Consider the following 15394-nt stretch of genomic DNA (forward strand, 5'->3'; position numbering starts at 1 on the left):
CAACCTGGCACATCTATCTGCTGGGAAAGGTCACAATAAGTGAATGAAGTGAATACCCCTCAAGCAGTGAGAATTTGGGACCAAAAAACTACGATCATATACAGTTAGCTGGAGATTAAATTTAAGTACTCCACTTTACTTTGTAAATGTTACAAGTATTCTTTTTAAAGAAACATTTCCTTATTGACTGTGTTGCCAGGAAAAAAAAACCTGACACACACTTTTATATGTCTCTGCGTCTAATGGGGCCTTCATCCCCCAAAAGAAATGGTTTGTTCGATACAACAAACTGGATGATTCGTGTAAAACTCATTCAGCATCATGACAGAGTGTTCACTCCAGTGTCTCATGATGACTCCTAACACTGGACTTCCTCCAGCAAGTGCTGTGACTGGCAGCTGTTACTGCACCAAAACAAACAGCAAGATTAGAGAGCGCTCACATTTTCAGAAAGCGATAGCAGGCATATATACAGTGCACGCATCTTTGGACTGTGACGTTTGTGCAGTCTTTACTGTAATTTACAAGTGGAATCCACATGTGGAAATGTTTCACAAATTATGACTAAAAGGAGGAGACTCCAAACTTCATCCTGTGTGAATTGCAGTGTACACATTTGTGGTCCTTGCTCTCTTCGCTGTGGTGTATTGCACACTGTGTGCACCAAATTTTAAGATGGCAGGAGATGGCTGTTTACACTGAGAGAAGTGGGTTTTGACAGGCAGGCATTCACAGAAATAACATTTCATGATATCAGGGTATTCACTCTGGCTTCTCTGCAGCAGTAACTGAATATCAAATACAGGCTTTCTCATTCAGTTTGTGCACCGGGGAGGGTGATATGTTTTTTTCTTTCTGATCGAGTAAAGCATGCTGTGTTTGTCAGCCTGGGTACTGGAGCGTATGCTTTTTGTCTAATTTCTGTGGTGCTGTACGTCGGGCAGCTATTGCCGGTATGTGTTATTTAAACTCATTGTTGCAGACAGGCAACAGATTCTCAGCGGAGACCTCCGGGAGACTCAAAGCTGCATTGTCAGAGACGGGTTCGGAGCGGGACTCGGCCAGTCTGACAGAGACAGAGAAAAGCAGAGCATTGCTAGAACATTTTTTTCAGAAGAAAAAGGGGTTTACAGTCTATAGGCTAAAAAAACTGACAGAAGAAGGGAGCATATAATGTAGCAAGGTCACAGACACAAACACACAACGGCAGAGGATGTTGATTTGACTCAAAATGACAAAGAACAAATGGGAAAAGGGAGTGCTAGTGGATAAAGTGCAGCGTGTGAGGTCGTGAGTGGCAGACAACAAGAGAATTCAGTGTTTTTGATGTTGTTCGGAAAAACACTGGCAACACTGAAAACAAAAGCCAACTCCAAAATTGAACAGAAGCGCTACCCTCTGCAAAATAAAATCTATTATATTTTTAACAATAAACATTTTTCAGCACTCCAATTGATGTGCAACTTAATTATTAAAATTATATCATTCACTCAGTCACTGTGCTTTACTTTTTAATTTTTTTGCACTGGTGATGGACAGGATGACAGATGAGGTCAGGCAGGAGTCTCTGTGGGCTATGACGTTTGCAGATGAGACTGGGATCTGCAGTGAAAGTAAAAAGCAGGTGGGAGAGAGTCTGGAGAGGTGGGGTTGTACACTGGAGAGAAGAGGAATGAAAGCCAGTAAAAGCAAGATGGAATACGTGTGTGAATGAGAGGAGACAGGTGACAGAAGGATAGCAGCAAGAGTGAAAGGGATGGTTTACAAAGTGAAACCTGTTGAGGTATGGTTTGGTAATGGTGGCACCAACAAAAAGACAGGAGGTTGAGCTGAAGATGTTAAGATTTACATTGGGCTGGACCACTAACCAAGGAAATGTAATATTAAAATTAATATTGAAAAACAGATTTTAAGTAATAGTTTAATCCTAATTGAAATCAAAATAATCTTTTCAGGTAAAAACAAACAAACAAACAAACAAAAACTTTAATGTGGCTCTGAGCGTAATATCATTTTCTTATTAGTGGAGTCACATATGTCCAGAGGTCAGTGCTTTCCCCTTGCAGAGAGCAGATTAGACTGGGATAATAATAGTTAAGGTTTTTTCACATTGGGCATGAAATAAGGAGGCAGAGCAAGCATGTACTGTCCTAAAACAATACATTTATCACATCACTTACCAGTGTCTGTCTCCTCTGTTTCCATGTTGCTGCGTGCCAGATACAAGACAGAAGAAATCAAGACAAAGTGAATCAGTGCTAAAGGTTAGGATAAGTGAAGAAAAGGTGATAGGAACTGTCCCGGTAAAGGGCATCAGGAGTGTACATGCACACATTGTGAAGTGAGCTGCCCCACTTTCACCATGCGGTTAGCAAAGTGACACACAAAGAAGCCTAAACTAAAATAAAAAGAACCCTTCACATTTCAATGGGGAAAAGTACTTCAGTTCAGCTAAATCAGCTGTTCCACAGGGTCGCCGTTCATTTATGAAATTTTAAATGCCATAAATGAATCATTTTAATTAAACCAGTTTGAACTGAAGCTGAAGTCAATAGTTGTGAGCACTTTTGGCTCTGCTAAAAATAGATTTTTTAATGAGGTCTAAATCCTGACCTGTGCAGCTAAGTGTTAATTAAAATTATTCTACTGAAGTTGGTTTAATGGTATCAGCTGCAGCTCAACTGGCAAAACTACAAAGTGCTACCAGTGACCCCTAGAGGTCATGCTGCTGCTTACACCAAAGTGGATTAAAGAGATTTAAAATGAATCGCCAAACCGCAGACCAGTAACGTGACCCCGATGCTATATTTAAACAAGCGCACGCGTAGAAATACCAGGAAGCTGAAGAGGCACTGGTGATGGAAACTTACTGCAGTGTGTGCAAGAGATTCAGACAACCACCCAACCCCAAACCAAACAGACAATTCCTATACAAACACCTAATGTTATGAGCTATACAAAGTTAGAGCAAGAGTAACACACTTGCAAGAGTAACACACTTGCAAGAGTAAAGCAAGAGTAAAATACTTGACCAAAAAGTTTTTTTAATAGGTACTAGCAAAATTCTTTGCCCCTTAAAGACGACCCTGACGGCTTCCCCAGTACCCTTAATGATGAGTTTTGACACCTCCTAATATATAAAGACATGGTTTAATGACCACTAGAATAGTTTCTGGGTTTTTAAAGGGTAGCTGTAAAGGCAGAGACTACCTTCACTAACATTTGAGGCAAACCCAGTCATTCTGTTGTATAAGCAGGCCTGAAATATAACAGAAACCACTCAGTTCACAAAAGAGGTTTTTCTATTTAACACCAAATCTTTGGCAGTTAAACATACTTACATTTTGGGAACCAAAGGGCTACTCTAGAGAGTAGATAAACAGCAGACACGTTTTAAAACAGAGTTCTCCTTGAACATACAAAGAGCCACAAATAAAACCCTCCTCTGTTGTATCTAAAGGCATTCCCTAAGTCACATACAACATTAAATAGGTGTGACAGCCATGACAACTCAATGTCACCCAGATTCTTCAGAGTTTCAGACCGCATCTCATTCACCAGTGCTGTACCACAACTGCAGCACTTGACATCCTTGCTGACCCCTGCAGTGCACGTTCACTCTAAACACTTCAAACTCCTTTAGTGCGACTCCCAGGACGTCAGATTTAGTAGACGTTTATCTAGAGTTTCACCTACCCACTATTTGACAACTGTCCTGATCCCTGCTGAGAAGTGTCTGAGTGATGACCTGCTTTCCCTTTCTGCTCTCCACGCATGTGAAAGCAGCTTTCACAGAAACACACATGTAGAAAATCCCATCGTCGAATTTCCTCATTTGCTTTCCCCAAAACTTCCATTAGCCACAGGCAGCACAGCTGTAGGAGTATACACATTCTCAGAGACTGAAAGCTGGCTACACAACGAAATTAAGAGCCATGCAGACAATCATACATTTTGTGAGCTGTGAGTTTTCAGAGTGATCAAGTGCATTAAGTAGTAACAGGTGAAATATACTATGTTTATATATTTAATTTAAAAGATACCCAATTTAAAAATAGTGTATCTGCATGCAAGGATTTGTACCAATCAGGCAGAATTGGGGGTATTCCTTCACAGTTGTCACATTGACGTGTGACTTTTTCATATCCCTCATGTCTCACATTTCACCTGAGACTCACATTCCTGTCTCTGCAGGTATCCTACACCTTATAAAATGTCAATTTTACAAGCTGTCACACATCGTGGTATAAGCGCTGTATCGTAATCCTAATTCAGTGACAAGGTGTTGATGCATTGTGGAGCTCCTGCACTGGTTTGAGCTGGTGTGCTCCTGAAGCCTCTGTCTGGGAAAGTGGTGACCTTGTAGCAATCAAAGGAGGTTGCTTGTTCCACATGATCTCTATGAGTCAATTATACTTGATGTTTAGAACAAGCTTACAGCTTTAAGGGTGCATGTTGTACAGTGATGGCCTATAAAACAAACAAATAATGTATATTTATGGAATCCTATGAATAAAAATTCAGTCAAATTCACCTTTTCAAAAACGGTTGGCCATTGCGTATAGAGCTAAATAAAAATACAGATTTTCAAAACAAAATTAAACACCACATTTCATTAAAAATAAACACACAAATAAATAAGGAAATAAATTACTCCTTTTAATGTGTCAACAACACATTTCACAGAAGCTGGGCGAGGGGTGATGAAAGCCTGGAAAGTTTTTTAATGCATTGGTGTGTACAGCAGTAACAGCATATACATGTTTTTGGAGCAACACATGCTGTGATGTATAAATGTTTCAGGAAAAGCCTGGAATATTTCATCAAAAATGCTGATAACACCATTCTGCATGTACTTCAAAAAAGCGGCTCAACAGCAAGAGAATCAGGGTGTCCAGCCTGGAGTCCAGAGCTAGCACCCATTTAAAACATTTCATAAATTATGAAAATACGGCAAAAAAGTATCTGAACAGCCTCAGAGAAGCTGAGATTCTACAAGAAGCAAGAAAGGGAACATACTTTCTTTTCAAGACAACAGAATCTGGTCTCCTCAAGTTCACAGAGTTAAAAGAACAGTTAAATAATAATTACTATATTATTACTATACAGTAGTAGCACTATTTTTTTTTTTTTTAAATTGAAACAGGTTTCTCTTGTAAACGAGACACTAAGTCTCAGTGGGATTACCTGTAAAAATAAAGGTTGAATAAAATAAAAGACAAATTTGCAGAATTCCGACACTAAATTTGGTGGAAAGGTTTTCTCCTTTTGCCTCTCACACAACGGTCATATTAGTGGAGGATTCACTACAAATTGAAACAGAAGTTACACACTCCAGAGTCTGTAACTTCTTGCAGAAGGTCTTTTGCGTGAGTCAGATAATTTCTAAAGCTTTGAATTTTTCAAACAACCCTTTGGAGATCAGATAATCCCACTCAACTATTCACAGTAAGCAATTTTGATTGCCCACCCAAACCTTTGCATGCCACTGTGAAAATATATTAAGACAGCTGCTTTGAATATCAAGTTATTTCACCACTTTCAATGCCATCTTTTAAACCAAGGTGCCTTGGAAAATCACGTTTATCAGAAAAGATATTTCATCCAAAGACTCAAAGGCCCTCAGTGTAACTCAGGAGCTATTCAACTGTAATCAAAAGGCAATATTCATTGTCACAATGTGTTGAATACATTTGTTTCTTATGGTAATATTTAAATATTAGTGTGCATAAAACAAGAAAATCTGATTTTATTCTCATTAGCGCTCTGCAGAATTACAGTTACGAACAAAGCTCACCTTGAGAATGCATCCTCAAGTCCATCTTCCACATCCTGTTGAGACACAACAATAGGACTCAGTCCACGTTCAAAGTGCTTCAAGTTATAATCCTGCTCCTTCTGTACTTTCAAGCATTTGTGCATCTGCACTGAGCCAGCTGCTTATTCACATAAATGAACTGCTACTGAGGAATCAATCTGTGAAAATAGATTCTCTTAATCCAGTCACAGATGCAACTCAATTAACAGTCACAGTAATAGATATTTAGTACAATATGAGGAAGTACACTGGAAAAATACCCCACTTAATAAGCATGGACAGAGGATAAACTGCACAACTAATAAAATGAACTTGAACCAGCTTGAACCAGGTCTCGTTCAGCCACAGGATCATTTCTCACTGAGAGGAAAAACACATCAGGGAAAATGTGCATCAGCGGGATTTCCGTGTATGAGATGAGTGTATATGGGAGACATTCGTATGGGTATGGTGTCACCTAGTGTTGAAAATCTGCAACTGAACACCAGATTATATACAGATGTGCAATAAATGTATAAAATTAGCTCACATTATTTTATACTTTGCACATATTTATTATGTTTTATAGAGGATAAATGGCAGGATATGACCAATAATCATGCTATACCTATGCTATTCCTTCCCACTTTCATTTTTTCAATTTCTTTATCTTTATTCATTTAATTGTACATTTTAATCTTTTTTTCCACTGAAATTTAAAGTTTCAATTTTTTCCATTTAAATTTGGCTCACGTAAAGAAGAGGTCCATGGATATATGACCATATTCATCATTCTAGTCCACTTATTCGGTTTAAAAGTTTAAAGCACATGTAATAGAAAGACAACATCAAATTAAGTTGAAATGATAAATTTTACATGAAATAAACATGGTTTAAAAAACTAAAAACAAATATTATGTATGAACATTTAACAGTCGGATTATTTGATTGTGAAAGGAAGGCTATTGCAAAGCCTTGGAGCAGCAACCAAAAAAGCGCAATGTCACTAACCACTAATCCCAGTATTTAAAAGCAGCTGGTTTGAGGATTTAGGAGACATAGTGATATATTAGGAGTGGAGAACTTCTGAAATGTGCAGTACCGAAATGCTGAAGCAGGCATGGATTTATAGGCAAAAGGAGCAGACATTAATTCTGTATTTGACAGGTAGCAAGAGCACGCAAGCTAGCAATGATGTAATACTTTAAAGCTGACCTACCCAAGAGTCATGTTTGATTGGTCGCCTTCGAGTAGGGTTACTACGAGGTGAGGGCGAGCTGAGCGAAGCAGAGAATAAGGGCCTCCGGAGCTTTTCCTCCATCCCACTGGGCTTATGTGCCTCTGGATCTATGAGAGATGGCAGGTGCTTATGAGAGGCTGCCAAACAATAAAGCAAAAGAGCAGGAAGAAGGAAACATAGAGGGCAGAGTGGAGACAGGCAGATGAGAGGTAAAGGACAGACACATCCGGACGCAAAGGAAAGGAAGAGCTGTCAGATTTCAAAGAGGTGAAACAACATCTCCAGCCCGTGGCACTCAAAAACTTCTCCATGACAGGCACAATTTAAATCATCTCTGTAAAACTTTAATGCATCTGTCTGTGTAGTTATTCCAAAGGTCCTTGAGGCTTTCACACCAGACTTTCTCTATGTCCTCAGGCCACTACCACTGGGAGCAGAGCAAATTTTAATTGAAAGAATCTGGGAAAACCAGGCCGCGACTCACAATGGATGATTAAGTCTCATTTTGTAAGTCTGCTGACCCTCGGAGGTCAGGGAAACATTTTGACCTATAAAGAATAACCTATAAATGTCACAGTCATTAGAAGGCGCTTAAAATTCACTGTTTCCCTGAAGGGTGATTTGCCCTGAGCGTGTATGACAAGTGACAGATGACTGATACATTTGTGAGAGAGCAGTGTCAATCAAAAAATTAAAGTTGTGATAGACTTACTATAACTGAAAAGGTCATTTAAGATCATCATAGGACTGACTTGCAGTGACTTCCACTTAGTCACGATGAGTTGAAACGGATGGGTTTGTGTGGATGAAACAAATCGGCATCTTATTATCGCTTCACTTCAATAACACAGCATATTATTTTCCCAGCACTAATCAGATCCCCGTGTGCAGACTGATTTCAAACGCGGATCTTGAGAATTGATTACAGAAGCAACAAACCTGAAAAAGGGGTTTAAGAGAAAAGACACTCTTTGGCGTTCTTGCTGAGAGATAGATGAGAAGATTGACGCCACTTTCTTGTCTCGACAGTAAATATTGTGCGACTCAAAAAGACAGCTGCCAGTTAGCAGAGCGTAAAAAGTGGAAACTGCAGGAAACTGTCAGCCGGGACGCATGATGAATTCTAATTTTCTGACATGAAGGCCCCAAACAGCTTGAGCAGCCTAGATCAAAACTTTTAGCTGTTTTAATGTGTCGTCTGAGCCCAAACACAGAGTGGTTTAAAAAAGAAAACGTAATGCTGCACATCCCTAAAAAAGCTTTTATCTTCTGAAACAAGTTGCCTGCCTCAAATTCATTAAAAATCACATTTTTTCAACATTTAAAAAGTTGTATTTGTACCATTTTCAATAAAATTAAAGCAATAATAAAGATTTTCAAGTCATGATCTTATTTTGGAAAGCAGATCGTGTAATCAGCCTCTGTCAGATCTTAAAGACTTCATAGTACCTCATTATCCTAGCACAGAACTTCTCTCTCAGACTGCAGGCTTATTTGTAGTAAGTGTTTCAAAAGTTTTCAACAGTAGAAAGAAAAAGTCGAATCCTGATAAATCTTGGAGTTAGGGCTGGATCAGATTACCCTGAAGCATCTCATTGTTATACTGCAACAGGCTTGCAGTCTATCCCATGATCCACTGAGTGTTTCTTCTTCACTCACCTCTTTTAACTCTCTGTGTGTCTATACATCACTACTATTTAATCATTAGCAACTATTAAACCCTGGTTCTCTCTGCTCTCTTCTCCCCTCACCTCCAACTATTCATGGCAGATGGCTGTCCCTCTTAGCCTGATTCTATCGGAGGTTTCTTCCTGTTAAAATGGGGTTTTTCCTTCCCACTGTCACCAAGTGCTTGCTCATCGGGGGTTGTCTGGTAGTTGGGGTTTCTTTTTAATACTGTAGGGTCTTTATGTTGTAATATAATTAATATAACACACCTTGGCACAATATTGATTGTGAATTCAACTGAATTTTTATAATCTTAACCCCCCACCCCCACCCCTCGGTTTTATGGTTATGTGTCAGACTTGTTAAAAAGCAACGAAAATTAATTTAATTTGGATTTGTTGCTATTTCTAATATTGAGAACTAGGTAATTTGTTAAATCACATTAAAACAACTTCACAGTTAACACAGTATTTAACATTCTGCTGTCTTTTACCTTTCACTAATATAGTTATTTCTTCTAATATATGCGGGGACACAATATGGATGAGGACACAATAAAATGAAGTTACCTGCTGGGACACACTGAGCATCCGCTGCCTCCGTCTGCCCATTGCTTGCGGCGCACGTACAGCAGGTCCTGGCCTTCTTGCTTTTGTCTGTGAACCAAGAAGCTGTTTCAAACTCTTAGAAAATAACAGACTCCAACTATACTTGAATCTTTCATTTATGCACAGACAATTTAATGTCCACAAAATGCTGAGTATAAACTTCCAGTTCCAGAGTCATTTCCTCTTTGTTCAGGGAACTTACCTTCCTGAGCAATCTCCCAAAGATCTAAGGCCACTTTAAAGGCCTGGGCTACTGTTAATGTTACAGCCTGAGCCTGGAAAGAGAATAACACAGAGAAACTAGATGAAAATAAATTATTTTTAATAATGGGTATTTGATTTTGTGATAAAGAAGATATTTTAACTTTTTCTTTGCATAAGAATGTATCTATTGTGATAGATTTGTCAGAAAGCAGTATTTTTAATCTCAAGTATCACTAAGGAAACAGCCACAAGATGGCGCCACACGCCACCCATTGTTATGTTACACTTACAGTTCATAATTATTGGTCCTGAAACAAACTGAGCAACCTCCTAAAGTCTGACAACATATATCCAACACATCAGTCTAAATCCAGGTATATAGGAGAAACCCACAGCACTGCAGACTTACAATTTTCTTCTTTTGGCAGAGAAAGGCATGGCACTCTAGAGTCTCGTTGAACTGACTCTGTGAAACATATGCAAAGACCTTATCCTGAGTTTTATCTGCTGTGCAGTATGAGATTCTGTTTTAAAGGAAAGAGAGAGAAATGAGAGAGAACAGAATTTTATTGCGGTGCAGCGGTTCCATCAAGTCACATGATATACAGTCAGTTACAAAGGCTCTACATATTTCAGCCAAGCACATAAATAAAGCAATATCTAGTCCTTACCAGGTTTTAAAAATAGGTAAATAAAACTAAGATCATTAACAACACATGACATAAAACACCATGTCGTTTTTATTTGACAAAAATGGAGCCAAAATGCAGAAGGAACGCAGGAAAAACGAAGATGATTTAGTAGTTTAGTAGAACCACATTTGATAACGACAACTTAAAGCTTTTCTGTCTCTCACATTGCTGTGGAAGAATTTTGACCCACTCTCCTTTACAATGTTTTATCAGTTCATTAAGGTTTGTTTATACGCAGCAAACCTAAGGACTTGCCAAAGCATTCCAATGAGGTTGCGGTCTGGACTTTAATTGGGCTACTGCAATGACTTGATTTGGGTTTTTTAGCCTTTTTCTGTTATACATTTGTCCCTTTGCTTTGAATCATCATCCTGTTGTATGGCCATATGTAAGCCACGTTTTAGCCATTAGACAGATAGCCTCACATTTGACTTATTATTGACACATTTGACTTTGGTATGCAGAGGACTTCATGATCAGTAATAACTAAAAGGTGCCCAAAGACCAAATCATCACCCCTCCACCACCGCGCTTGACAGTTGGTGTAACATGTTTGTACTGATATGATCTGTTCGGGTTTCACCAAACATAGTGCTGTGCAAACATCTCGTCTATCCAGAAGTCTTCTGTTTTTTTCCCCAATGCAGCTTTCTTGAATGTTTTCCACTTGGGAATATTCCTTCTCGCTGCAGAATGATGGCCTGTTTTTATAACTGGCCTTAAAACACTTCCCAGATTGATGATCACCAACAGTTCATTCATTGTTGAAGTCTTCCCTCCTTGGCATTGTATTAACACATAGCTGAATGTTCTAAACCATAAAACTACCAAAATTTCTGATTTCATGGGAGATGCTAACATTTACTGATAACCAGTTAACATTTGATTAGCAGCACGCAGCTGCTACTTACAGTCTTAATTGCTATGGAAGCAGTAAGGGTGTAATATCTCATGTGTTTCTGTTCATCTAAGGTTGTATTTAGTTAATTTTCAGACCCAGTGCGGACCATATAATGTTTTTTAATTATGTTCCGATATGTAAAACCTTAAGAGTTAGAATTTTGCCATGAGTGTACATCCATTTATAATGAATGATACACAAAAAAGTACAAATAGGAAGGCTTTAGTGTCACACATGTGACACAAAGTACACAACATTACCTACTAGTCCGCACTGTTAATGAAACCTCATAGAGCAAGGTAAGCTGCACTGCCTACATGTCAATTAAGGCTGTAACTTTGCCTTTGTGGTTTACTTTTTGCATATGCATGAGCACACCAGTCACAGCACCAGAGCAATGGATATGAATAATATGCTGATTGAGTCCCACAGCTGGGCAAAGACAAATGAGCAGCAGTGACATCCATAAGTGAGTTGTGCTTGACGCTGTAGGCACTTCAGAGTTTGGATGGAGAAAAAGTGTTTCATGCCGAACTCGAATGTTAATAAAATGTTACCTTTAAAGACTGAGCTTGTGGATTAACCCTGAATTTTCAGCATAGGAGCATTATTTACACTTTTGAAAATAATAGAATTATTCAAAGGTAAAGGACTTTTTAAAAAAAATATTATATTCAGATAAACTGTTTGCTGTTCCTCATTTTTTATCTGAGAGCATCAACCACTGCAGGAAGGCATTTGAAACTGCAGGAAATCTGCTGAAAATTTTCTGAAATAACCTCCCTGACAGTTACATAATATACTGCGAATTCTTATCAACCACAGAAAAATGTCCTCATCAAGTGGGTATATATGTATTTTTCCCCTCTGAAACATTTAAATTTCTACCATCAGTGGAAAATAGAAAGTCTAAGATTACAAATTGATCTCCAGTGTGATTGTATTGCATTTGAATCCTCATTCCCAGCAGTCACACTGAATCCACTATCTGGTTTTCAAGAAATCCAATTGTCTGCAAATCCAGCCACAGCCTCGGCCCTGTGATTTTCAATAGTTATCTAAAACCAATCCAGACAAAGTCCACCAAGCCATTTTGTCCTCCCACAGCAGCTTGTTTGGGGCTCACTGAGGCAACAAAAGCAGTGAATTTCCTTTGTCAGATTTTACACAGGCTATTAGAAGCTGTATTGATCATCAGTCACTCTGTGCATATGCGATTGTTACCTGAATTGGCAGCGTGCGTCATTTGTTTGTTGCCTTAAATAGATATGCAAATTAGCCACGGTAAACGTTGCACTTGACCTTTTTCACTATAATTAAAAACAGCACAACAAGGACAATTAGGGGCTCGTTCCACGGAGCCGGTAGTAGAACTCTTCGACACGAGCTATGTTGCTATTTTTTATATTCATGCTGTCATCATCATCACTGGAGAAAAGAGAAAGCTCTGGGTTGATGACTGTATAATCTGCCATCATTAGAGCAAATTGTAAACTACGTGCAAAGGGGATTTGTGGATGGCTGACACTCATTTGCTACCCCAATTCAGAGGTGGGGGTTGGGTGGGTAGTGGTGCTAAAAATGAAGTTATGTATTAGATCAAACAACAACCATGAAATCAACAGCGCTCACTACTCCATCTCAGATTGTTTGCTGGCTTGCACCACTGATGCATGACCCACATAGCAATGCCCAGGATACCCAGCTTTGCGTATTACCCCCTCTCCCGAAGCGCGAACTTATATTTGGGGCCGTAATTGCATAAAAATGAGCAGGGAAAAGTTGAAAGGGTTGACCTATTTAAAATTAGAAAACAAGAAGGACGAACGCAAGTACTACTCAATACAACTCAATTATCCTCCTATTGAGATAGTATGTGCTTTTAATTAACTTCATATATTTTGCACAAGATGAATTTCACTTATTTTAAATATTTAAGCATCCACATGTCTTCATAATTCTTTGTGTTCTCAGAATTTTATTTACTAAATAATATGCTCCCTTCAAGGCATCTCCTTGTGCACATCTGGATCGCTTCTAGCATACATAGATTTCCATTCATACCGCTACACTGCATCTGCTATTTCACAATCAACTTGCAAGTACAGAAAACCCTACTGATGAGAAATTATCCTGACCTGTGTCTAAAGGTAGCACAAACGGAGCACAACCAAGAGCATAGCAATCTTTATTTTGGATTATGCAAGTTAAGCCTGTCAGTGACCCAAAAATTGTCTCATACCATGCTTTCATCATGTTGCAACTATTCACACCACACTCAAAAACAGTTGTTTGGCCACACCAACACAATCCCTACTAAGCTACTGCCCTACTTGCTAGATTTGGCTCCCGCAAAATGAGATTTATTTTGAAGAATCATTATTTTGATCTAGTGGCGGAAATCCAGCGCACATGCAACTGATCAGAAGGGGTGATCTTAAAATAACTGGGGCTTAAAGGAAGCAGACCCTGAAGGTGATAGCAGCTAAAAATTACATCAGGCGTGTTGTGTTTTTTGCATTTTTCTCGTTTCTTTCTTTTGCTTTTTAAGGACTGATCTGCTAACCTCAGAAAAAGTTCTATGAATAGAATTTAAATCAGTAACTGCAGCATTTGACATTTTATTTTTATTTAATGGCAGTATCTAAGCTTTAGCTCTTCTTGACATATTTTTAAAACCTTTTTTAGCCTTATTATGAAAAAAATAAAACATTTCACAGTCAGTCTTTAGCTTTCCCAGAACAATGTGCTGTAAGCGAAATATTAAAATAGGTCAGTGCACACGCAGTGCATGTCTTGCAAGTCAGTGCCCCCAAAACTGTTTGTGCATCAGTTATGATTCACATTACTAATATTATTATTTTGCACTGAACTGTCCAAAATCCCAATATCACAATAATCATATTAAGCAGCACATGCCACATTGACTTCTACTGTCAACAGCATAAAAGTCAGACTTATACATATAGTTACATGTATTCATCAACAAAGAGGCCTCTGTCCAGTGAATGTACATGTAAGATTTAATCCATGTGCCAAAGACACGTTTCTTCTATTTATAAAAACTCTTTTTAGTCATTACAGGATAATAAGTGTCAGACGTGCGGCACAGTGGATTTTATTTTCAATACAGGCCTTCAGGTTTAAACAACAACAGGAAAAAAAAACAACCTGACAGTATCACATAGTTCCCGCTAAGCTTGAACAACAGAAGCTGAGCTGTCAGTCGCCATCATATCTCCAAAGGGGCTGTCTGGACTGCAAGCCTTTGATCTTCTTACTGTGTACCGCACTGGTATTTGTGAGGCAGCGAGAGAACGTCATTGAATATTATTTAAATATTTACAGTACAAAGCCTGAATAGATCTTCACACATCAAAGCCTCAAACTTTTCATACGCTGAATGAAACAGGTCTGCTGCTTAATTCGACAGTGATAACTTCTGTTCAACTTTCAACTTAGCAATAGTGTAATACTATAAAAAAGAAAGAAAAAGCAGTGGGTTTTTTCATCTTTAAATAAAATGATGAAAGAAGCCATGTCTCCATGAATGTTTAGGATCACTGTTACACCCAATATCCTCAGCTTAGAGATCGTACAGACACATGTCAGAACCACGTGTATCATTACAAGGTGCGTTGTCAGTCTGCATTTCAGCTCTGCTTTTCTGACCCGTATGCTCTGCTGATTGATATGCTGGCTGTTCCCTGAGAGCTCTTGTCAGAATATGAATCAGCAACGCTAGCCCAGATGGAGTCTGAACACCCTCACAATGTTCTCTGCTGGGAGCATCTTCTGTCTGCGTGTTTTAAACAAAGCATGTTTTTAAAAGGATGACAAACATCGATTACTGTATTGGCGTTGAATATCTGGATTTTTCTACACCGGCGCACATAAAGGCCTCTCCAGAGTGTCAGTACTCAAAAACAAACCAGCCACTTGTCTACTGATCCAGTAAGTGGCTGCATTAATCAAACTCCCACATCTTCTCCTACACCTGCAGATCTGCAAATCTGTGCATGACCCAGTAACAGAAAACACACCGATTACTTATATTTTGAACTATACACAGGAAGATTTCTTCAGCACTCATTAACATCTATAGGAATCCTTTGTTAGAGACTGATCTAAGAATAAGAAGCTGTAACTTTAGCCTAGCATAAAGACTGGAGGTAAACAGCTAACCTGGCTCTTCTTGATAGAAAGCTCTCACACCAAATAGATTCTGACATTTAATTTGGATTAACTGGATCTGGTGAATCTTTGGACCCCACCTAATGTGCA

The 15394-nt window shown here is 38.8% G+C and overlaps 1 protein-coding gene across 4 annotated transcripts in view; it reads right to left on the reverse strand.

Annotated features, from left to right (window-relative positions):
• Nucleotides 1–237: 237 nt before the first annotated feature.
• LOC146501546 (low density lipoprotein receptor adapter protein 1) overlaps nt 238–15394 on the reverse strand; it is a 46453-nt gene continuing 31296 nt past the window's right edge. For 2 of the 4 annotated variants that reach the window (XM_085132753.1, XM_085132756.1), the window contains exons 4-9: nt 9927–10041; nt 9516–9588; nt 9275–9361; nt 7017–7144; nt 5798–5832; nt 238–1066 (exon numbers count right to left, since the gene is read on the reverse strand). In XM_085132753.1, coding sequence (XP_084988879.1) covers nt 961–1066; nt 5798–5832; nt 7017–7144; nt 9275–9361; nt 9516–9588; nt 9927–10041 — 544 coding nt within the window. In that variant the 3' untranslated portion in view covers nt 238–960. Of the gene's footprint in view, nt 1067–2180; nt 2210–5117; nt 5648–5797; nt 5833–7016; nt 7145–9274; nt 9362–9515; nt 9589–9926; nt 10042–15394 lie in introns of those variants that run through there. The other 2 variants (XM_085132754.1, XM_085132755.1) reach the window with 2 other exon arrangements.

This window comes from Neolamprologus multifasciatus, chromosome 15, assembly GCF_963576455.1.
Source record: "Neolamprologus multifasciatus chromosome 15, fNeoMul1.2, whole genome shotgun sequence".
NCBI classification, from domain to species: domain Eukaryota; kingdom Metazoa; phylum Chordata; class Actinopteri; order Cichliformes; family Cichlidae; genus Neolamprologus; species Neolamprologus multifasciatus.